Source organism: Parasteatoda tepidariorum, chromosome 12 (assembly GCF_982258835.1).
Source record: "Parasteatoda tepidariorum strain Cologne lab strain chromosome 12, Ptep-v5.0, whole genome shotgun sequence".
NCBI lineage: Eukaryota > Metazoa > Arthropoda > Arachnida > Araneae > Theridiidae > Parasteatoda > Parasteatoda tepidariorum.
In genome coordinates, this window is record NC_141766.1 from 62369002 (window position 1) to 62395364 (window position 26363).

A 26363-nucleotide genomic window follows, 5' to 3' on the forward strand; every position below is an offset into this window, starting at 1 on the left:
TGTATTAAAAGTACAACATCATGTACTAAAACACGATTCCTTCTCGTTTATTTGTTTAAATTCTTCTTCCTTTCTTTTTCAATAGCATCTTTTGATTTTCCTTCTCAACCATCTGTGTGTCTTGTCTTGATTTGGTAAAGAAAAGTAGCACACCCACACTTATCGTCAACCCTCATGGTGGTGTGATCATTAAGGCAAAAGCTTCACGTTAATTGTACTGGCAGAGTTTCTAAATCCCCCCACACTTTTCTACAAACGTTTCCCTGGATAAAGGAAGGCTTTCTTTTCATTAAGGGGGACCTACTTCACCCTCTACCTTATACATCCCCCCCCCCGTAAATAACAAAAGAACGGAGAAATGCTCTGAGAAAGATTTACTGCTTTCATCTCTGAATCGCGGTTGATTAATTTCCAGTGCCTTGAATCGCAGGGTGCTTGGCTCAATTAATAAAATGAATTAATACGCTCTTCTTATAGCTCACTGTGGTTGGAACAATTGCGTTCGAATCTTATCGGACCAGTAAAATCCAGGCTTTTAGATCGTTTGGTGATTATCTAGAGCTTTGAGGTAATAGCTCAGTGGGGCAATATAGTTAATCCTCTGGTGGATTCTTTGAAATAAAAATTCCACGTGAAGATGGATTTGTGGTTTTTTAATTTAAATATAGGAGTACCAAGTTCAACTAGGGGCGATTTTCTCATTTTGTCGGAAGGTCTATAACAGTGTTTACCAAACTTATGACTTTTGTGTACCCTTTCTAAATTTTCGTAACGCTGTGTACCCCCTAATAAAGAAATGAATGCATTTTTTACTATAAATAAATTGCACAAAAGTTAAAAATCACAACTGGCTGTTGACACCACTAATTATTAACTGTTAACTCTGCAGAAAATAGATCATAGAAAAATACGTAATCGTTAATTTTCATGTTTTTAAATAAAATTTTTTGAAATTTTCGTTTGTTGCAAGATATTTCACATAAGAACGTGTACCCCCACTAAACTGTTCCCGTACCTCTGGGGGTACGCGTACCGCACTTTGGGAAAAACTGGTCTATAATGATGTTTGGAACTATAGTCTAATTTGAACAAAAACTAAGTATCATTACGGGAAAATGAAGCATTGCTATTTTGTAAGGGCATTTCAGTTAGGTTAGTCTTTCCTTTATGAATCGCAATAGGTTAATTTTCAGGTTATTGAATCACAGGGGGTTTAATTCAATAAAAGGAAAATTTGAAAAAACAATGTAAATTAATACGTTTTTTTACAGCTTACTATGGTTGGAACAAATGCGTTAAAATCTTCTCGGACCAGTTAAGTCCAGGCTTTCAGATCGTTTGATAATTATCTAATTAATTCTCAGGTGGATTGCTTTGGAATAAAAACTCTACAAAAATGAATTTATGGATTGTTATTATAAATATAAAGGGAAGTATAAAACTTAACAAGGGGTAATTTTTATAATGCAGTTAGAATAATTATACTGATGCTTGACAATATAGTCTTATTTTAACGAAATCCAAGCATTACAAAATGAAACATTACAAATTAAAAAAGGGATTTTTATCTCTGAATCGTGGTTGATTAATTTCCAGTGTACTGAATCTCAGTTTACTTGGCTCAATTAATAAAATGAATTAATGCTCCTTCCTTCAACGCTCGTATCTCTTTGGTAAAATATAACAAAAATTCCTTTTAAAGCAAATATTAAACTATAAATGCTTCTAAAAAAGGCTCTAAAAGGCAATCGCTTATTTACATCTTTCGCGAGAAACATACACTCCCAAAAATAATAAATTCTACAAGAAACCATAATATTAGTATATTGATCCATATATATCGTTCAAATTTACTGCAATCTTAAGAAGGTGTTAAATGGAACCATAATTCCATTCAAGCCAAACCTTAGAATCAAGTTGAGCGATAATATACGGTTGAACAATAATCTGGTATGAATAATATGGTTTAATTTAGAGCCAAATTTCGCTCACTATGAAATTTGGCAAATTTCATATTGAGCTTAAAATGGGTAAAAAAATATAAAGTTCCACTGTTTTAGAAGAAAAAAACCAATAATTATAAATGCAGGATATAAAAAGGCATTAATTAAAGGATTCAAATGGTAAAAAAATTAAATTTTTCTTTTTATATAAACGACATAATGTTCCTTTGAACAACAGAAGCACTTTCAAAGTATGTTTAAATCTGGTGAATCATGAGAACTTATTTTAACTTAAAGTGATGCTAAACCACGATGTCACAGTGGATAAGGCACTGGTCTGAAATTGTGAAAGTCCCTATTCAAGACAATGCTGACCACATTGCTACCATAATTTCGTTGGTCTCGAAATCATAAGCTATGTTCCCTGATAAATGAAGAGAATGCTTTACTTAATGTGGTGCTGAGTTGAAATTTTTTTCATACTTCTTAAACTTACCATTATATTAAAATTGCTACTACATGATACTATTGATCATCTTAAATAGGAATATGGTTTGGTTTAATACCTTATTGAGATTGCAGCAAATTTGCACCGTATTATGGTCTAAGGCACAGATATTCTGGTTAACATTGAAACATTTTTCTGAGAGTGCACAGTCAGCTTTAAGTCTAGAACAAGAAAAAAAAATTATAATGTGAAAAGACAATAATATTTAAAGTGCTAAACCAAATTAATAAATAAGTAAACTAAAATCCAGATTATAGCTTTAAATAAATAAATAAAAAATTTTCTGATGTTAATAATTTAGTAATAAAAATATAAGTATAACACTTACAAAATTAAAAAATAATAATGAAAATATAAATAAATGCAAGCACTTATGATTTTTTTTAAAATTTTTTTACATTAAACAATATTTTAGTCTCTTAAATCTCAATAACTTTTGTCAATGTGAATAAATTGGCAATAAATACTGAAACAGAGTGGAATATAAGCTGGAAAACCGAAAACAACCATTTCTGTCACGAAAGTAAATTACAAATGAAATATCTAGTAGCGTTCTTCTTTTGATATTCACGTCGTTGATTTTAAAAGAAAATTTTTAAAAAGAATTTTAAAAAATGGGAAAGGAAGATGTATTTAATACATAATTCATTATGTGGGCGTCAAATGGACGGAATATCACTGATCGCTATGAAGGAGATAAATTGGAAACTTTCCCAAGGACTGGGACAGCTACTAGCTTTTGTAAAACGGAATGGAATGATTTAAATTTGAAAAACAAAGACTGTATGAATTAAACTGTTCGAAGTGTGCTAAATCATTATTGATTAACTCACTATCGTACTTGTTATACTTTTCTACATAATACTATGGTTCAATTTGATCAGAAAGTCGCGTTTTTTTGATATTCACGTCATTGATTTTAAAAGAAAATATTTAAAAACAATTAAAAATAAATTAGAAAGGAAATGTATTTAATACATAATTCATTACGTGGGCGTCAAATAGATGGAATAGCACTGATCTGCATGAAGGAGATAAATTGGAAACTTTTCCAATTACTGGGACAGTAACTGGCTTTTTTGAAGCAAAATGAAATAGCTTAAATTTAAATAGAAAAATGGTCTGAATTAAACTGTTAGAAGTGTGTTAAACCATAAAAGATTTACTGCACTGTTATATTTAATTACACAAGATAAAGGTTCAATTTGAACAGAAAAATGTTTCAATTTAACATTTTTTCAGCCGCAACTTTCCCTAGTACTGGAACAGTTACTGGCATTTGCTAAGCGAAATGGAATGATTTAAATACAAAAACTGTCTGAAATAAAACTGGTAAATAAACCATAATAGATTTACTGCACTGTCGTGCTATTAACTACAGAAGATAATGGTTCAATTTGAACAGAAAAATTGTTCAATTTTGCATTCATCCAGCCGCGACTTTCCCAAATATTAGGACAGTTAAACTGTTAAAAATATGTTAAACCATAATAGATTCACTACACTATCATACTTGTTACACTTAACTGCACAATATTATGGTTCAATTTGAACAGAAAAATGATTCAGTTTAATAGAACCGATTTTTCTCATAATGTACTAATTTTTTTCAGGAAAACTTCCTTTTATATAAATAATCTTTGAGTTAATATAGCATACTTTTATAGCATTATTCATTCATTATAATGCTATAAAAATATGCATAATTCCTAATATGATAAATAATAATTCCTAATATAATAAATATAGCATACTTCCTTAATATGAGTCACAATGGAACATTGATTAAGATATTGAGTACTCATTGTTCAGAACTGGGATTCTGACCCTGATGGCCGCTTGAGGTCCAACCATCATCGGATATCACCTTACCTGGCTCGGTACGCAATGCTAGTCACATTGCCGATGCTGACCATTGAAATATTATGTAAACGCGTCTTTGCCAATTTTGGACTCTTCCAGTCCCGCAAAAATAAGCAAATCGCAAATTATCTTCCAATGCTTACGTAAGAAAATAGTGACTTTTTTTTTTTGCTTTAATTTTAACATTTACTGAAGTAATCTAGTTTTCAGAATTTTAGGATTAAATTAAAGTAAAAAATGTAACTTAGCACGAAAGGAAATTCCTTTTGGAGAACCTTGAAACTCCTCATAAGTAACTTTTTTCTTCTTCTTCTTTCCCAAATTATATTTCAAATTGAAATTTTTCCAGGTGTAATTTTGCTTATAAATTCATATAAATTTTCTTTGGATTAAAAAAAATGAAAATAAGAGGGATTTAAGGTCTTGCTTAAGGCAATGCTCATACCCTTTTTACCCTTTTCATCAAAAATAAGCATCTTATTAACCCCCTTTCCACTTCTGGTCCTTTCGTAATTAATTAAGACCGGACAGCCTGGTTGGTAGTTCAAGTCCAAGGGGTCGTGAGTTCGATACCCACCAGCAGAAGACTTACAGTGTAGTAAATGGTGACTGGTGCATGTTAAATCTGTCGGGTCACAAAGACCCATAATAAATGAATACCTCTAGAAGTATTGAATTGGAGATGGATCGTACTCTGGATCAGGTCAAAATTACGATTTGCGGATGAATGAATGGATGCATGAATGAGTCCGCCCTTTAAAACGGGATGTGACGTGTGTGATGCCGAAGACATATTCTTGGTCATATATTAAGCCACTGAAAAACGCATCCTTTGCCTTAAATTCGCTTGATTTCACTAAGCAGGTTTGTGAAGTAGCATTAGAAACAACAACAGCAACGCAATAATTGCATAGCCCATTGCTTATAAAGTCTTAACCTTCATAACCACGCTGATTAATAACAGATTTTATAATAACTTTACTGTTTTAAAAACAGCTGAACATAAAATAACAATGCAGCTTCTTTGTATAATGAAAAAAGAAATCCATCAGTAACATTTGATAAAAAAAAAAGATTTAAATAAGGAATTTAAGTAATAATGATAGCTTAAAATATATGTCCAACATTTTTTATGCTTGAAAAAATAAACCAAAAATATTTAAACTGTTTAAAATTATTCGTACTTATTATTTTAAATGCAATCACGTGGAATATTTGGCACATGAACTGGTAAGGTACAAATCATTCAGATGGCAAAGACCAAAGACACATTGATGTAATTAAGTAGGGAACAGAGTAGGCTACTTCTATCCTATAATTTCTATTGGTATTCCTAAAATAATTATTTTCACCAATTACTGTTTCAAAAAACTATTTAAAAAATAATCGTTATAAACGTAATTTGGGTTATGGACCACTCTACGCAATTTTTTTAGTTACGCCAATGAAAATAGGATAATAGCAGCAACGGGACTCCAATCTTTACTGTAAAAAATTTTGAATCATATTACGGTTTACAGTACCGGCACTTTGGTAGTGTCATCCATGAAATCTATTTTTATCGTAAAAGATTATACGGTCATTTTTACAGTCATAGTTATTTAATTATAGTGATATTACTGTAATTATTAGTGAAAAAATTACGGTATATTAGATTTTTTGTTCCGTAACATGTCCCGATAAAAATGGGGTTTGCGATAAAAAGTACCAGCACCCTGTGTCTTTCTTGCAAATATCTTTTAATTTGTTTTGAGAAAATAACATTAAGTTTCATTTATTCAGTTTCATCATCTACGAATTTACGCATTTAATGCAACTTTCTACATGTAATAGAAGCAGGTGACTTTAGATTAAAAAATTTGTTTTATTTTTGTCATGTTCGACTTTTTCCTATTTTTCCACTTTGCTCTCATTATTTCTATTACATTTAAAATACCGAGTTTATATAAAATTTTCTTCTAAAATTATGCCATAGAATTATCACAAACTATTTTATTTATTTGCTCCAAAAAATATTTAGCTATTTTTATTTATTAATTTTTTCGTTTAAAATCAAGAGTATCCCAAAAAAGTACTTAAGGTTACTGGGAAAATTCAAAATTTTACAATAAAACAATAATTTCAAGGCTAAGCGGCTTTTCGCTTATTAAAGAAGATAGTTAGTCTAGCATTTTGAAAGAATTCTTGGAATGGTAACAAAATACTTTCACCTATCCAAAGCCCGCTCGAACTTTAACTTTACAATATGTAACAATACTTTTAGTAATTTTTAGTTACTTTCCAAGTAGTCAATGAATCATAAATTTTCAGATGTCAAAAATGTTATACATATTTTAACCAAAACTAAATACAAAATGAAAACCTTTTCAAGTAGTTAACAACTAACTATTTCTTTTGTATTTACTGATTTCAAAAAGTCTAGTGACATTAGACTCAAAAGACACAACTGAACAGGCGCCAACAGTGAAAGACAGTTTTATGAAATTCTAAGCAGGAATACTCAGCAAGGAAGTGAATACAATAGCTCAGTAGGTACAGATATGAAATCACAATGTTGCCAGCAACAACCCTTTCTCACTTTCCAGAACAATTGTTGACATAGAAAATGGTATTTCAAAGTACTCGTTTACTACCCTATAATTTTCTTTTCAATAGGATGCGCTTTGGACGTGCACGTGTGCTGGCTTGACTTTGCTTCTCACAGGTACGATTTGACTTCCAAAATACCTCAGTTTTTATTTTGTAATCCATATTTAGGTTCTAATACACTAATGCTAACTCTGTAACGCATATTTCGGTTCTGAAAGATGTCAGTGATAATTCTGCAATACATATTTAGATTCTATAAATTATCAGAGTTAATTTTGTAATACCTATCTTGCAATACTAATCTTCACTGGCTTCAAAAAATATGAAAATGGAAATAAAAGTCGTCAAAAATACGTTAGAGTTACTTCTCTAATACATATATAGGTTCGAAAATATATCAGAGTTAATTCTGTAGAACATATATAGTTTCTAAAATATGTCAATGTTAATTCTGTAGCACATATGTAATTTCTAAAATATAATCAGTGTTAATTCAGTATAAGTGTTAATTAGAAGCCTTTTGTTCAGGCGAACGGACTGCAATCTCAAAGTATAATACACCTTTACTGGAAATGACGGTAGTATGATAAGGGTTATATGAATTTATACTTTACAAACTCAGTTTTACCGTTCAGTTTCATATTTAACTTTGATAAAAAAAAAATATTAATAGCATATTTGTTGCTTTCAAAGTAAAGAATTAAACTGAACTCTACTTTTTTTTATAGATTTTTACTGGAAATTAAATTTTTTTAGTTTTAATTATTAAAGAAAAATAGGTGTTAATCAAGGGGTAAATATTACACGATTAAAAACTGTTATGAAAATGAATCTTAGACAAGGTTGGATATTTGATTCTAGGAAAAAAAGGTACCGGAAAAAAAGGTACGGAAAAAAAGGTCCCGGAAAAAAAGGTACCTGGTAAAAAAGGTACCGGAAAAAAAGGTACGGAAAAAAAGGTCCCCGGAAAAAAAGGTCCCGGTAAAAAAGGTACCTGTGTAGGGAAAATTCTATAGGGGAAAATATTTTAAATGAGAAGATTGGATTGAAGCGCTTTTTGCTGTTCCGTGCATGTTTTTTTGCGTGTCGCGCGTGTTCAAAGAGCTTTTTATCCAACTTTTGTTTTCTTATTTATGCATTTATTCTTAAAAAGTTAATTAAATATGAAAATGTTCAATAAAATTGTTTATTTATTTTCTAAGATCATGATTCTACCGGGAATCTTGACTCTTATCTATTGAAAAAGTGTTATCAGGCTACATGAAACTTTTAGGGGAGGGGGAGTAAAATTAATGTGTTTCGCTTATAACGCTTCTAATAGAAATTTTTTGACAGGTATTTTTTGACAGGTGTCATTTTCTTTCATTTTTCGCTTTTTTTTATTTTGTAATAAGTTACAATTGATAACATAGCACAGAACCGTTTCAGTTAACCAATGGCATGTTTGGGAATCGGTTTATGCATTGACGGTCTTACTTGACCCACTGTTTGCCACCTCTTGTTTACAATATTGGGGGAAAAAATGAAGTTTAGAAAAAGTTTTTGATTTAAATTTTTTTTAAAGTTTTTGATTTATTAAAACATAATATCCCCTAATTATTGAATTTATAATTTAAACCCTAAAATATGACAAAATTATAATTTATCTAAAAAGATATTGCAATAAACAAGGCAGAGCATTCTATATCCACTATCTGGTTAATGTTTAAATATCATTTGCTATCAAATTCGAGAGCATATTTTTCTTTTTTATATTTTGGGTTTTAAACACTTCAATTTTCGGTGCCATTTCTCTTAAAGATTTTTTCTCTGTTAGTGACTTTTTATTTTCATTATTTTAGTGAATAAATCTAAAAATTATTTTCGATTATTTTTTAAAATTTGTTAAAAATTATAAATATTTGTAATGTCTTAATTGCTTTTCTTTTAAAAGCAATTAAGACATTACAAATATTTATAATTTTTAACAAATTTTAAAAAATAATCGAAAATAATTTGACTACTAATGTTCAATTACGTAGTCTTATAAAAGTGAACTCAACCCAGAAGACAAAGAGAACTCCTAGATCAAGCATTGGGAGAAATTTGCCTTCGTGGGGACTTTTCAATGGAACTTAAAAGCATGTGCGTTACATATAGTGTAAACCACGAAAACCATCCACGGTTAGACTGACGGCAAGTGAACTCTAACCCATAATCTGTCTTCCACAGAGGATATTTTACATTAGTACTGTGATCAGTGCGAACTGAGTGCATCTTCATATTGACCAGCCGGCTCTGGCATTCGAACCCGGTGCGGCTCTTGAGCATTTGATTGGTGGTAATGGTGGTGTTATTCGCTTATTTCTCTCTTTAAATAGATAATAATTCTTATTTATTTAATTGGCAATAAGAACAACTTAAAAAATTATCTAAACAGTAACAACTATCATTTTAATTACTTTACATCTTTAGTAATTAATTTACTAATTGAAGCGTAAAAGGTTATTTAACGTTGCATTACAACGTAGTATTATAATTAATGAATTTTTTTTCACATTTATTTACATTCACAATTAACATTTATTCAATGTACTATATTTAAGAGCAAATTAGAATCAAAATGCTGGAAACTTATCAGAAGCAAACCTTATTGAATATTTTTAGCAGGATTTCATTGATTTAATCATGATTTAAGTCAGCTGGTTTTTTTAAAAATATCATTGTTTCGTATTGAATCGAATGTTATTTTAATACTTAAATATATATTAGTCATTTAATGTATATATGTATTATAATATCTGGTCTTTTACATATTTTAATTTGTAATTATGAAATTTCCAGAAAAAAAGAAACCATTCATTAAAGTAGGATTGCTTTTTTAATAAGTAAATAAAAAAAATTAGTATGCTTGATTTTTTTTCCCCATGTATTTTTCTTTATTTTTTTTATGATTCATTTATATTCAATTTCCAATTAGTTTGAACAAAAATTGTGCATCCATTATGCATTTGCTAGAAAGTAATTTATAATACAGTAATATTGCCTGAAATATGTAATTATTTTTATTACATTTTCATTGGATTTAAATTATTTTAATATTTATAAAGTTGAATTAAATAAGATGTGTTTTATAAGTAGATCAGTTTCTTCAATTTAAAATAAAATATATCACAAACCTTTTATGACGTAGTTGACAACTTTTTTAACTATTCCTCTAAAAACTTCAGCTTAGACGTATATGGAGAACTTTGTTTTTGCTTACAACAATATATTTATAAACATCATATTTTATGACATTATTTTTTGAAAACACAAGAAAATTAAAAAATAACTTGATTGGAATACATTACAGGAAAATTTTTTATTTTTTTGTAAAATAATGACGATTTCGATGTTTAAAATATACAAATTCGCAAATATACAATATACAAAAACATAAATAGTTCATTGCTATGAAACTGCAAAAACGGTATTACATATCATCGTTAAAATATCTTATAAATTTTTTAAATAGTATGTCTTTTAGATGTTAAAGAAAATTAAAAACTTACATTTAGGAATATTTAAATATAAAATTTGCTTTATTTAAAACTGCCATGTAGTATCATTTTTAGCTATTCAAAAAAATTAATAAACTAAAGTAATGAAAACAGATTTTAATATGAAATTGGAAATGAATGAAAATTTTGTATGTTGACAATTTTGAGTTTTTAGGGGTTTTAAATTTAGTTAGTTTTTAAATTTACATGTTTTTCTTTCTTAGATTATTAGCTATTGAACTTAAAAATTCTGGGATGTCTAGATTTTGGTTTAAAAACTTAACGCAAAGTGTTTTAAACCTTTTTTGAAGAGTTTCATAGCTCCTCTTTTTTCTATGTGCGATATGCACTCCAGCATTGATTTGCTGGAAACTGAAATACAAAGAATGACAAAGAATGAAAAGCTGAAATACAAAGAATGGCTGAAACATTCCTAGAAAAAGGTTGAAAGGGTTGTTAGAGTGAAACCCCCTCTTATTCTTGTAGGTGTATTCAAGAAACCTCAAGGACATCCATTTGCAGTACACTAATGTACACATACGTCAAAGTAATTGCTATCTTCAGAAATTTACAAGATTAATGAAATGCACTGATTCTAGCAGTAGACTCGCAAAAAAGTACATAAACATCTTTCCTTTTTTATAACACCAATTTCCTTTTGTTTGCAAAAATTTTAATATAGCCACAAATGCTTGTTTTTTGGTAAAGGCACACTTCAGTGCATCTAACATGATTCAATCTGTAACATACTTTATTGAATTTGATAATCATTGATTTATAATATATATTATTCACTTTGTTAAAATGATATTTGTTTTAGACCAGGGGTTTCCAACTGGCAGCCCGGGGGCCGCATCCGACCCGCGAAGCCTTTTTTTGTGGCCCGCGGACTAAACTTTACTAGTTGTCATTTTTTTGCGGACAATTTTCGTAAAGAATCAATAAGGGTTTGAAATGCTTTTCTCGTTAATAAAAACCTAATTTCTTCGTATCTGTGAAATTTAACGTACCAATTGTGCAAAAAAATTTATTTCTCAGGTTTTACACACAGGAAAATATTTATTCAAATGCAAAAATAATCATGTATGTAGCTCTATTTTATTTCATTTCTTTTTGTATTTTGTTAATATAATTTAGCATGTGCGTATCAGAAATTTTCTCGAAGAAATTATCCGATTTAACTTTTTGAGACCACTCATTTTGGACGAAAATATTTGCACACACATTTGTAAATTTTAAATGTAAATATCTATTCTCTGGTGGTTGTAGCAGACAAATCTCAATTTTCTCATTGAATATTTTGTGTGCTACTATGTAAGTTTTAATAAAAACCTAAGTTATTGTAGCCCGAATTTTATTATTTATTTAATATTTTTAAAAATATTATTAATAAGAATTAAATATTTCTAAAAATCTACTTCTTATTTTAATTTGTAATTCAATACTTTTGTTTTGTACAACTTATTAAAAATCTGACAATAATATTTAATGTTCTTTCAAACATGAAAAAGTCCTTCATAAAATTTTGATAAAGTTGTGGCCCCACCATTTGATTTGAATTTTTAATTGTGGCCCGCGGCCTCATGCAAGTTGGAAACCCCTGTTTTAGACCATTATAACAAAATCGTCCTTTTAAAAACATTTCTCCGATAATGAAAGTGCATAGAGAAAGTGATTTTTTATTAAAAAATGTAGTTTCATGAATGCTGTTTTTAAAAAGAATTAAAAATAAAACCGTCTTTAATGAAATAAAAAAAAATATTTAAAACTGAATAAAAATAGACATAACAGAACAGAAATGTCTATTATTTATTATTATTTCTTAACAGAAATAATAATAAATAATAGATTTTAAACAAAGCGAAATTTACTTATATATTTCCTAAAAATAGCTGAGAAATGTGTTACAGGCTATTTAATGTAATTTATCAGCGCAAAATAACGCGTGTTTGAATAAGTTCTTTGAAATTAAATTTTTTTTATGCCGAAATCTTAAATTAAATCTTAACCGTGTTAAAATGAGATGTATTAACAAAAAAATATTCTTAATAAAATTCAGTATTAAAATAATCCCTTAAAAGACTACCTATCTGGTAAAAGACTCCTCATTTTACCAAAATAAATGAATCATAACTGTTAAAATAGGGTGAAAACAATTTTGCAGAGAATTGTATCTCCACTAATTACTTAAAAACTGACATATGTTTTAAAAAAAATCCATGTTTAATTAAGAAAAGAAATATATTTAACAAAAAAATATCTAGTTTAAGAAACTCCTTCTTAGAAATGAAAAAAATTTCTTGCATCAAATCCCTCCTCCTCCTACTTGCACTAATTAACGAATCTGAATCAAAATTATGAAACGGCAAGAAAACTATTCATAACGGTAGCGTCGTGTCAACTACTTCTATAAACTATTAGTTAAATAAAGAATAACACACGTTCTGTAACAGAAACAACAAAAAAATTTTAAATAGTCTTTTTATCATATAAAGGAAGGGGAAAAAAGTAACATTGTGCTTAAATGTTCTTTCTCCTTTACCTCAGTTAGCAAAACTAAATATCAATTAATATGAACTTAAAATATTTCCATGACACCAACCATTCGAATCAGAATTTTCGACAATAAAATAAGTTAATAGAGATAAACGTATCTCTTATAAGAAATAAAAAACCTATAAATAAATAAATAAAAGACGAAACCTCTTATAACAATTTAAAATCTTATAAAAAGAAAGAAAAAATGCATCCGACACAAAAGTCCTCCTACCTTCCTCAATCGGCTAATATGAATATCTATACCCTCTTTCCAATTTATCATTTAAAATAAAAAAAATAACATCTTTTACATTAAACATATTAAAATGCATCTTCCCCTTAGAAAAATGAAATAAATAAATAAATTAAATACATCCAGCTTCTAAGAAAAGAAATACCGTGACTCTAATTAAAAAAGAGCAATACTTTCCTTTCTCCACAATTAGAGAATAAACATCCAACACAGAAATCCACCCACCTTCCTTAATCGGCTCATATAAATATCAACACCCTTTTCAAAAAATATCATTTAAAATGAAAAAAAATAGCATATTTTATATTAAATCTTGCCCTAAAAAAATAAAATAAATAGAGAAATTAAACATACCCAGCTTATAAAAAAAAGAAATACCGCTACTCTAATTAAAAGGCACCAATACTTACACCTCCAATCACGAATAACCATCCAACACATAAATCCTCCCAACTTCCCCGATTGGCTACTTTAAGCCCCACATTAGCAACTTCTACACAAAATATAATTTAAAATAGAAAATAACACATTTTTCGCTTAAAAAAATTTTAAAAAAAAGTAAAATATTATTGAAAAATTTAAATTGTATCTTCCTGCTTTAAAAAATAATCAAAGAAGAATAAATAAGTGAAATAAAATTTAAAAAAAAAAAGCGTAATACAACCAGTCTACAAGTGCCCCCACCCCCCTTACCCTTCTCGTTACCTCAATGATCTAATCTGAATTATTACAAATAAAAAGAATATTCATTGAAACAGCGAGAAGCATTCATGTTGCCCAGAAAGCGAGAGGGGAAATATCCCTACAGATTTTCCCTATGGAGGTACCTTTTTTACCGGGACCTTTTTTTCCGGGACCTTTTTTTCCAGGGACCCTTTTTTCCGTACCTTTTTTTCCAGGTACCTTTTTTTCCGGGACCTTTTTTTCCGTACCTTTATTTCCGGGACCTTTTTTTCCGTCTACCGGATATTTGGACCCCTTAGGCTACTGCGAACTTAATACGGCGTTAAACTAAACCATATTTTAATCAAAGTTAAACCATGGCAATGCGTGATGTAACCAAGTTCAATTAGTATGATAACGTTTTTCTATTCCTTTCTAAAATTTCGAATAGTGTGAGCAGGTTTTTTTCTTAAGAAAAGGCTAATTTCTTTAATAAAACTAAGCAAACGTTAACTACTGTTGTAAGAGTGGCGAACGTACCGTTTCTTAATCTTTATATCTTACTTTTTTTTTAACTTTTTAAGAAGGGGTGCTTGAATTAGGAGTTGGGAGACATTTGGGGTTTCCGAATAGGTTTTCGAACCACGCCCACTTTCCCTCGAAACCCTAAGAGCATGGTCCTGTCCTTGAACTTCCCTGGAATTGGTTTTCAAACTAAAATGAGATATACTTGAAAAAGAATTAGATTAATCTTTTTCTCCCATTTTTTTCTTATTTTGTTAAACCAGAAGGAAACCGCAATGGTGGTTTCTCATTGATTTTACTTTCAACAAAACTACTTGGAAAAGTAGTTTTGCTTACTGGAAATTCAATAGCTCCCCCCTTCCAAGTTATCTATTTTTGAAAATAAACAGTTAAATTAACTGAGCTTATAGGAAAAAAAATTGGAGACTGAGAAAATGATCTATGAATTTTTCATGCAGATGCGAGAAAGATTACACATAATTTCGTATGCTGACCAGTTTAAATTCCATCATACTCTGCAGAGAAAAAATTTTAATTTTTGCCCCTAGCAAAAAATGCGTACATAGGATTGAAAAATAAAAATCGTAAGTATTAAAGTTTTTGAAATAAAAAAGATTGAAGAAAAAAAAAGATGAGTTAAAAACATGAATGAGTTAAAAACAAAATGCTTTACTTTTTAAGTGCTATAACATATTAAAACCATTTTAAGGGTTGGAAAATAACTAAAAATGTCATATTTTCCTGCATTTCAGTGGAAAAATTTACTATTTTGTTTTTTTTAAATTTTATGCATGTAAATTCTAGACACTTTAAGCAAATTGAAGTACAACTTTTATCGACACATATATTGCTCATTGTCAAAGAAGAAAATTATGTAAAATAGTTAACAAAACACTAGAAAAAAATTTTATATTTTGTTTTTAAAACTAAAAGAGATTCGATTAAAAAAGTTGATTAAAAAAGTTTGGAAAGACTTCTATTTATAAGTTTTTTTATTTCTTTTTTACTATGTACCACATTTTCGCTCTATGATAGCGAATGGAAAAGAAAGAAAAAACTAGTATTTTCTGGACTATTTGTCTTGACCATTATCTATGTCTATTTATCTTAAAAGAAAAATAAATTTATTAAATTAGAAAATTAAAACTTCGCCTTAAAATAAACACAGGTCTTACAATATTTTAAATATGTAGGGCATTGATTTTAAAATTATCGCAGTCCACTTTTATCTCCGAAACTCGGACTATTATTTTTATTCCTATTCTCCTATTTCTCAAAACAGATATTCATGCTACTTCAATTTTTTTTTTTCATTATTTCATTTACATATTTATTTTTATTTCCAAATTGCGACTTTTAGCATTTTCCCGTTAATATATTTTATAGTACTTTATAGTACTATTTTTATGTAAAATTTTTTTATATTAAAATGTTTTTGAAATATACATAATATAAAATTCCGTAAATAATTTTAAAGGACAAAAATAAGAAGTTGTTTCATTTCATTTTTAACACAAAAAGATAAATTTGAATTTCTTGCACAGAGACATATAAGAAATAATTGCAAACAAATAAAGTTTATTTACGCCCGGTGACTGAGCAGTAGCTCTTCGCGATGTCGTGCCACAGGTCTCTGGTTCGATCCTCGGGCCGGGCAAGGCTGACTCAGCCTTTCATCCCTTCTGTAGGTTGATAAATGAGTACCAAGCATGCTTGGGAACTAAACACTGGGGGTTCCGCGTTCGACTGACCACCTGACCGGAACATCTGCTCCTGCACCCCAGAGCCCAAGGTCAAGAAAACAGAGATGGGCACAGTAGGCCTTGGCCCTCATGGGCTGTCACGCCACTGAGTTTAATTTTAGAGTTATTTTTTTAGCGATTAAATTATAAGTAAAGGTTCACACATATATTCACAGTTATAAACACGTGACTATTTTTTTTTCTTTCTATTTCATGTCATAAATAGGTATTTTTATATATTTGGTTCACTTCATTTAATAATACCTTTTATGTTTTCTTATTTCTGTTTTCACTAAGACGAAAATTTTAATATCCTTCATCAAAGGAAATATTGCATAGATTAATACAAGTCTTCTCGAAATAAGGGTGCCAGCCCATTTTAGGGCTGCGATAAGCATGACTTGTGCTTTATTCGCTACCTTCTTAATAAGAAAATTTCAAGAAGCCCTTTACTATTACTATTTATATGAATGCTATTATTAGTTCAGAACCAGAAAAAAATATGAATAATATTTATATGTGCTTTATGTATTAATTTAAGATATGCATTCATATATTTCTTTATCGTGGCCCTAAATTGGGTCGAAATAAGACTGCCTTTTAAAGCATTTACTATATTGCAGATATCTTTCTTTCTTTTTTTTCAATTTTTTTTTACATAGAAAATTAATCTAGATGTGGGGTAGAATAAATTTCTCCCATTTAAAAAAAAAAGATCATTACTAAGAAAATTTTAAGAAGCCCTTTACTATTACTTTTTATATGATGGCTATCATTACGTCGGTTGCATTAAAAATAAGAATAAAAGAACTTATTTGTTAAAACTAATAATAATAAATAACATTTTCTACTGCAGTCTCAGAAATAAAACACTCATTTTTGATAATTTAGCAATCCTTGCGCAGTTTTTCATTAATTTTGAGAGCCATTTCGTCATGAAATCACGTGATTTGTGACGAAACGCAAACAATATAATCTCAAACATATGATGAAACAGTTTTCTCAAATCGAAACTCTTATAGAAATGCATTGTTGGAGAGATTCTTAGCGTGAATGGCGAAACTAGAATAAAGAATAGATAATCGAAAATAACGGGACGAATTCTCGTACCAGGGAGGCTCCGGGTTCAAATCCCACTAGGGGCATGGGTGCAATTTATCTCTCTGCTCTATCTGTCTTTGTATTACATCACCTATCTGGTACCCACGTTTACGCGATTATTAGAAGCGTTTTGATCTTAATATCAAAACGTGAGTTATTTTATTTATTTATTTACACATTTTTTTGGAAAAAAAAATAGAATAACAAAAAATTTGTTTAATTTTGACGAAACTCGCTTCCTCGATATTTATTTCGACACTTTTACGAAATTTTTGCTCGGAGCATAGATCAGGAAACGGTTTTGATATTTAAGTATCCATTTTTTACACTAAACCAAGAGTGGAACTGAGAAATGGCAAGCATACTTCTTGTTCGGGGGATGACATTTAATGACATTTTTCAATTTTTCGTAGAAAAATATATTATATTCCTATTAAAATATTAACAAATATTGCCTCTCTTGCTTGGGACCTCTTGTTAAACCGTGTTTAGATACTTCCGAAAAGTCCTATTCGTATAAATTTCATCAAATTACGTAAATATTTTCAATTAACAAATTATTTTAAAATTATTGTTATTTGATACTTTTAGTTGAACAGGCTACTTAAAGTATTGAAATGAGAAGATTTTTTTAAATATTTTTTTCAAATTTAATTAAACTTAAGGAAATATATATAAAAAAAATTAATAACATCTAATTGAAATCCTAATGTAATGAATATAGATTTTGCGCCCTTAAACCTTGCATTCAATTCAATTCAATGAATAAGGAATTAAGAAAAAATAAATGTCTACTAAGTATTGGTTTTCCTCTATGTTTTTTAAACTTATGAGGCATTCAATTAATGCCTTAAATAGTTGATGCTTTTTAAAAAAACAGAAAAATTATTTATTTACTAATTGAATACATATGTTATTGCATAACACTGGAATCATTACTTGCATGCGAGACAGTTCTTACATATATGTAAATAAATTTGACACGAAAATTGTATGATAAAGTTGTATATGAAAATTAATGAATATATATTTAGGAAAGGATTACTTGATAGTATATAAACAGTAAATAAAATTTACTAAGCACAATTAACTACTAACTAAGTTCAGTTTTTTCACTATGCTTTTTAAAATTATGAGACATTCAATTAATGGCTAAAACAGTCAATGCTTTATAAGATATTATAAGAAACAAAACAAAAGGAAATTCATTATTTACTAATTGGACACATATGTTATTGCATAACATTCAAAGCATTATTTACAGTGAGACAGTTCTTGCATACGTGTAAAAAACTTGGCATGGAAATTGTATCATAAAATTGGGTTAATAGATATATTTTAGGAAAAGATTGCTTATTGTATGTAAACATTAAGAAAATTTTAAGATGTTCTCTTTTTTTATATAATTAATTTATCTCAGAGAAAACATTGAACGACACATTCATACGACACGACATACACATTAATGCATTTTCTGTCTCAATTCATTTGTTCATTTTTAACTAATGTTTGATAACAAAAAAATTTAAACATTTATGTAAACTTCTTTATGTTTGTAAGAAAAAATGGAGGTAAACTTCAGTTTTATATATTGACAAAACCTTCAACTGTTTTTAATACTCCATTTTTGTTTTTAGAAAAGGTTAATAAATAAATATTTAAAAAAATTCCTGCTTGTATGTTTACGCATTGCATAAATAATATATAAGTTTGAATTCAAAATAATAAGAAAAAAGTAGTTGTTTAAATTCACTATGTTTCAAAAATATATAAAAGAATGTAATTATTGAAAAAAGTTTTATACATTGTAAACAAATATACAAGCATACATGTAAATAAAATGTATGCGCTTTGCATCTTTTTGCTGCGAGGAGAAACAAATTCTGTTAAAATTATCGTACTGCATGGTAATGACATTTCCGGTGAAAAATACCTAAATTCTGACAATAAAACTACAATATATGGTATTTATAGAGATTTGGTAACTTTTCCTTTCATATGGTAACGATTTACCTGAAATTCTGGTTTTCAAAATTGAAGTTTTTTTTAACAAACATTTAGTAAAAGATACAAATTTTAAAGGTAAACTGAACCGCATAAATAGCTTTTATAGCATGCTCTATGATATCATGATAAAATGACCAATTTTTGTCACATTTACCGAATTTTATCACATTATATAATACTATATTTAAGGGTTAATTTCACAAAAATTGTTATCAAAGCGCCATATTTTACCATATTCTGGTAGTTTTGACCATATCTTTTTTCTTAGTGTACACTATATGTATACTTTAAAAAATTATTTTTTCCTTGTGGGATTTTCTTCTACAGATTTCTTACATATTCTGATAATTTTCGCTATATTTTAATAAAATCGTTAATAAAAATAACTTGACAGCGTTAACTATCACAAAATAACATAACAAAATTTTCGGAAATCCATATAATTAGAGAGACATATTTAATGAGTTCAAACTATTTTTTTTCTTTCTTTTTAGATATCAACATCAGAACTACACGGATGAATAGAAATGGAGAAAAAAAAACATGCGCGACGTTTGGAATAAAGGATGACAAAAAGAAAGAAAATAGAAAGAAAAAGAAGAGAAAGAACAGTTGGAGAAAGAGAATGACAGATATTAATTGCAGGGTCGAAGGTGGGTGAGCGGGGGAGTGAAATTATAATGTGATTGCAGAGCTTGGGCAAGTACAGAACGTTTCATTCGCCTAGAGAGAGCTGATCGATCTTCAAGAAAATGAGCTATAGGAGGAAGGAGCAGGCTTGAGTGGAAAAAGTTGCACCGACATTCGTTGTTCATAGCGCGAGAAGCACTCGCAGAACAACCTCATCTCTTTTCTGAGACCTCCTCTGTTAGAACTTCGAACGAATATCCTCAGTAGAACACCCCTCGGTACGTAGAGCTGCAGCGAATTATTTATTTGAAAAACTGCGGTATTATTTTCCTGAACTGATAAGCACATTGCTTTTATTAATCGGTAGCATATCTCGGAAAAATCTTTTTCGAAGAAAAAGGTAAATAAAAAAAAAAATCTATCTTTTCGATCTCCTGAGTTGAAGTTTAATTTATTATCTTCATTTTTAAGATAACGATCTAACGCTATTCATTATCTCGAACTATTTTTTAACAACTTTAAACGAAAAGTTTCTAAAAATATATTAAAAAAAATTTCCTTTGTGCAAAAATTTATAAATGTTTACTAAAAAAATTCATGTTTACTAAAAAAATTTGAAATATGAGAAAGTATTGTTTATTTTGATCCGAAATACTACTGAGTGATTGCCGCTGAAACCGAAAACAAAATCCTCAGAAAAGGAAAAAAAAAGTTAACTATTTTTCGATTTAAGACACGCATGCGCCGTTTCTAGATTGTTTAGAAATTCAGTATTCAAAAGAAGTAAAGTTTTCAATTTGAATCGGCAAAGAATAAAATAAATAAAATAAAAAGTTTGGTAAATGACGGAGCGCGGCCGCTAGGGTTACTAGTTGCCCTGTCAGCTTGATTTCTAAGCAGCTGAATAACACGAAGTTGTAGATGGGAGGCGCTGTAAGTAGTAACCTTAACGCTATGAGCACTTGGGAGAGAGCATTCTAAAGGAAGCGCTCCTAGAGTTTAGACATACTCACCTGAGAGTAAGAAGATCGTAGAACTTAGACGAACTTTAATCCTAAAACTTTCTCTCTTCTTTAATGAAGGTTTTGGTATAAACAATTATTGCGAGATAATTCACACTTTTAGCCGCAAATCGGCACTCAGAGTTGTGAGCCGGCTCGATCATGTACTTCACGTTCACTCTGTCCCCTATTGGCGGAGCGGTATCACGTGGTCGATAGGGCTGTACCATATTTGGAATAATGTGCTATTAAAAGTGTGCCGGAGGTTTCCCAGTGAGCAGTAAGAGCCATAATTCATCAAAATTGCGAGGTTGTTCTTCGGGGAAAAATTATAGCCTGCTCCACAAATCAAACGGAACTTATGAGTTCGTATCAGTTCGTAAACTCGCTGACGTCGTGCTATAGTCAAGCCAGGCAGGACCCGACGGCTCAGGACTATTACACGCCGCCGGTTCAGGCGTACGGAAACTGTTATAACGGGCCATCTTCCCCGGTCCAGCCTCAGACGTATGGGGCCCCTTATTCCCAACATTTGCAAAATCAGAATGGGGACCCGCATCATTTTAGTAGTTGTTCTCAACAACAGAGACTTGGTCATTCCCTTAGTAGTCAGAGTTCGAGGACCCCCACACCATCGGCGACGCCGGTACCCAGTTGCAAGTATGCCGAACCACCGACTGTTCATGCGGCATCACCACAAGATCTTTCGACCACAAGCAGCAGTTCTCAACCCCCAGAAAGTCCTGAACAGGGAGATTCACCCACTCCACCCACTTCAAAATCCTCGACTAGCCGTCACCTAAGTCCTGATTCATCACCACAGGAATCCAGTCCTCAGCAGTCACCATCACCTCAAAGTTCTACAACATCTCAAAAAGGCAATGCTGCTTTTCAAGGCAATCCTCCACAGATTTATCCCTGGATGAGAAAAGTTCATGTCGGGCAAAGTAAGTTCAATAATATCTATTTATTATTACATGCTCATACTTAAAGCAATCAAAAACAATTTCTTCCACCAAAATTTTATTATATCCAGTTAAACTGATAAACACACATTTAAAGGAATATATACGATCATCTTAATTTTTTTTCTATATATTTTTTTTATTTAAATTTTCACTATTATGAGAAATTTTTTTAAATTATCTTCTTAATTGCTGTGGAAAATAGGTATGAAGATTAGTTCAAAGAAATAATAAAAATAATATTTATAAAAAAATTAATAAATAAAATATTGTGTTTTTAGAAATATATTTTTGAATATTTTGACTAACTTTATTTCCTAAAAATTGCGCAAGTACTTCCTATTTACACAATTTTACGAAATATCACTTATACTGAAAAGAAATTAAAAGTTGAAGAATTGAATTATATTTAAGTTTAAATGCTTATAAATTACACAATTTTTTTAATATTTATTTTGGCATTATTACTGTTAGAAAAAACTGATTTTCACTTATTTTTATATGAGTAATTCAAAGCAAATTTCTATTTTTAATTAGTTAATATGTTTTTCTATTAATTATTTTTCTTTATAAAAATTTTGATATCAATACTAATTTCAATTTATCTCTGTAAAAACGCTAAAGTTGGTCCAGCACAAGTTATCTCATTATATAATAATAAATAACAATATATAATAATGATTTAGATATTTTATGCATTTAAAAATATATATTCAGTTGTAAATAAAATAGCTTCTTGATTTTTTTACTGTGGAATGACCCAAATAAGGAATTACAAATCATACCGAAATCAATTATTTAATAGCAACAATTTATTTTGTTAAAGCTCAAAGATTAGATATACACATATATATATCTATACATATGGAAACCTATCATAAAGCACATTTGGTTATTAATCTGGTACTTGATTTTATTTGAACAAATTTACACTATATTTTTTTAGTCACATCCTGCACTTTAATTGCTGATTTACTAATTTATTTATTAAAAGATTTTTCAAAATATATTTTAAATGAGTGAAGACTTAAAGTATGTAGTAGTACAAATTTACAAATTGTTATTTATGTTTTGAAAATAAATGTTAGACAAAATAATTTTTATCTAGTTGGGAAAATACTATTAATAAACTCTAGATGAAATAATAATAGTATTTACACATTTTCAATGACAAGTCTATATAATTAGTCTTAATTTTTTTTTTTTTTAAATATTTTGTGATGTGTTAACATTGTGCTCATGATATTTACTATCGCTTATTATTTTAATAACTCTAAAAATGAAAATTTATATTTTGTGTAAAATGTTAAAATTAGGAATACTGGAGCTAGAAAATAACATTTTTTGATATTAAATTTTCAGATGACTTCTGTTTTTAGTCTTTTTAATTACATTTATAAATGTATTATTTAGAAAATTTTTCATTGTTTCAATGATAAACTTACATTTATTTTGAAATTTATGCTTGAAATACAATTTCGTCAAATTATATATCAATTTGAGTTTTAATTTTTTTCATAAAAAATACGCAATTTAAATTTCATTTACGCATTTTTCTATTTAGAAAGTTTAAAAGCAGTTGTACTATAGTTAATTAAATGAAAGCTAACGCTGGCACAAATACTTATAGCACAATGTTAATTATCTTAAAATATATAGCTTATTAAATAATATTAGAGATTTATTTTAAAAAAGCAATAAGAAAAAAAATCCAAAACATCAACATTCTACAAAATATTTTTAAACAATATATATAATCTATATCGATAATTTTCATTTTAAACAAAATGTAAACAATTCAAAATTATTAATATATTTGAGAATGTTATAATCGAGCTGTTAGATAAGAAATTGGTGTGAACAAATTATTCCCTAGTAATATTAAGAATATTAAAACAAGTATACTTTACCATGAGTTAATGGTAATCCAATTTCTGTTGTGTGTATTTGAAATTTCTGGGTGATTCTACATAGAAATTCGTTTCCGCCATCTATACTAGGCCTAATAAATTTCACCGCTGGTTGTTTACTACGACAAAATGAGAATTTTCGAACAAAACCGTATAAAAATCAATACATTTTTTTCGACAAATATAACATTGAGCATAAAAATTCATAAAGATTTCCAATCTCAAAAGACTGAAATCTATAGGATTGATCCAATCAGAGAAAACTAGATTAAATTCGAAGTTAGAGGAAAATAAGTGCTCGAGAAAAGTCATCCAGATGTTATTTTGATACAACCGTAGAACATGCGGTCCGACGAGCCGGGCGGACTCACCCCGTCTGAAAGCGCTGCTGTTTCGGGCAATGCTTTTCAAGTCTCTCGTATAGCCGTAAATATTCTAGGCTGTCAGAGAACGTATTACCCCTCCCATTCGGCCATAAAACTCGGCTCCGTTGGACCTATAAAACTTTCGGCACGACCATAATTTTGTCCAAGACTCTTTCAGTCCCTTTTCGCCTTCGGCTATAAAATTGCTGCTACTAAAAGGGGAGACCTGACTAGACATTTTTATGGCCGCTATAAAACGGTGGAAAAGAGCTCGTTTAAGTACAAAAGAGATCTTGCCAAAGACACTTGTTTAATCATTTAATTTGGGTTTTTTGGCTCCGAAAGAAGGTTCTACACCGTTTGTTTTTATTGCTCTTTGACGATAATCATCTTTACTACGTATATTTCTTTTTTTTTCTTTTTGAATGGAGCATTTTTTAGAATAAAGTTTCATTCAATATTTATACACTGTAAGAATTTTTTTTTTTAATTAATTTTAACTCTTATGAAACTGTTTAAAAAAATATAAAGCTTGGAAGTCAGTATAAAAATTAAAACAAAAAAATATTAAGTTAATAAATTAATAGATCGCATTATTAATTTTCATTTTAATTTTGGCTTCTTGCTACATGTTTTATTACGCTGTAAAAATGCAGAGTTCAATAAATATTTTGTGACTTAGATAGATGAAACAAATTCCACTTTTAGAAAAAAATGTAAAATCATTATAATATGATATAAAATAATTTTAATTTTTCAAGCTATTAGATCTCAATATAATATTTCATTTCAGCGTGAACAAAGTTTTGAAGGAAAAATAAGATCACACATTTTAAGGCAATTGACTGCATCTTGTTATGTTTATCATAATTAAAAGCTTCTCGTTCCTTCTATTTATAAATATATACTTGAAACTAACTTTTATCCATAGATAAATTCTGGAAAGCTTTCTTGAGGTAATCTTTGTCAGACTCAGAACTAAACTCGAGAAATGCATACATATGTTTATTTTATTTTAGGTTATTCTCATAGGAAACCCATCGTCAGATTTTAAATTTTATTTGAGAGAAAATATAATTCATTTTCTAAAAACTACCAGGATTAACCCAACGACAACAGATTTTAGCAACAACGACTTCTTTTAAACCATTACCTTTAATATATATTTCGCTGCTTTTGTGACCAATATATTTTTTTTACGGTTTAACAAAATATTAAAATTAAAATAGTGGTAAACATTTAATAAGAGTTTGCTATCATGTACTTAAAAGTTTTAATCAATTTCTATCAATAACATTTTATTTATTTATTTTTTCACACGGTGAAGGAGCACATATATTAAAAATATATTAAGCGCTATTTTAAAAATATAATACCAATTTTTATATTGGTTGAACCAAAAACACTTTTGACGTAGAAAAAGGTTTAAATGAATAACTGCATCTATTCGTTATTCGATCTAAATTTAAAACGCAAATTCTTCTTTGATGTGGTTCAAATTCTATGCAACTTCATATTTGGAAACTGGAATTCATTACATTTTTGTGATAAGTGATGGCTGTTTATATCCGGGCCCCTCATTGATTGACGATTTATGAGATAGTCTCATCCCTCATCGTGCTAACCGTGGAAGGTTTCCGCATTCTCCCTTCCACAATTGCGAGTCAGTTTCCCTCGAAATATTCTCAATGAAAGAGAGTTTGTAGTAATAGAAATGATTTATTTCTCTTTTCGCATTTTGAGTCGGTCGCAAAGTTGCAAGTTTACAGCCCTACATGCGATATATATATATATATATATATATATATATATATATATATATATATATATATATATATATATATATATATATATATATATATATATATATATATATATATATATATATATATGTGTATATATATATATATATATATATATATATATATATATATATATATATATATATATATATATATATATATATATATATATATATATATATATATATATATATATATATATATATATATGTATATATATATATATATATATATATATATATATACCAGCTTGCGTTTTGTACCATAGGGGGGAAAGGAGAGAAAGAAAATAGCTACAGTAAACATGAGATTTAAAGACATGGTTATTTCTAGTTTTTCCACTCTTTTGTCGGTGATTTCAATACATTCGATGCAACCTTATCTCTGTGTCCTAGTTGAAAATATACTGTACACCTTGCATTGAAGTCGAGAGCTAA

At 28.9% G+C, this 26363-nt stretch overlaps 1 protein-coding gene and 1 long non-coding RNA gene across 2 annotated transcripts in view; one reads left to right on the plus strand and one right to left on the minus strand.

Moving 5' to 3' along the window:
- Positions 1–25330, minus strand: part of LOC107447508 (uncharacterized) — a 38429-nt gene extending 13099 nt beyond the window's left edge. The window contains exons 1-2 of the long non-coding RNA XR_001584541.4: positions 23760–25330; positions 2510–2612 (exon numbers count right to left, since the gene is read on the minus strand). This is a non-coding gene — a long non-coding RNA (uncharacterized LOC107447508). The remainder of the gene's footprint in view (positions 1–2509; positions 2613–23759) is intronic.
- The window catches only part of Scr (homeobox sex combs reduced), a 63237-nt gene continuing 56571 nt past the window's right edge, over positions 19698–26363 (plus strand). The window contains exon 1 of the mRNA XM_021148680.4: positions 19698–21831. Coding sequence (XP_021004339.1) covers positions 21246–21831 — 586 coding nt within the window. The 5' untranslated portion in view covers positions 19698–21245. The remainder of the gene's footprint in view (positions 21832–26363) is intronic.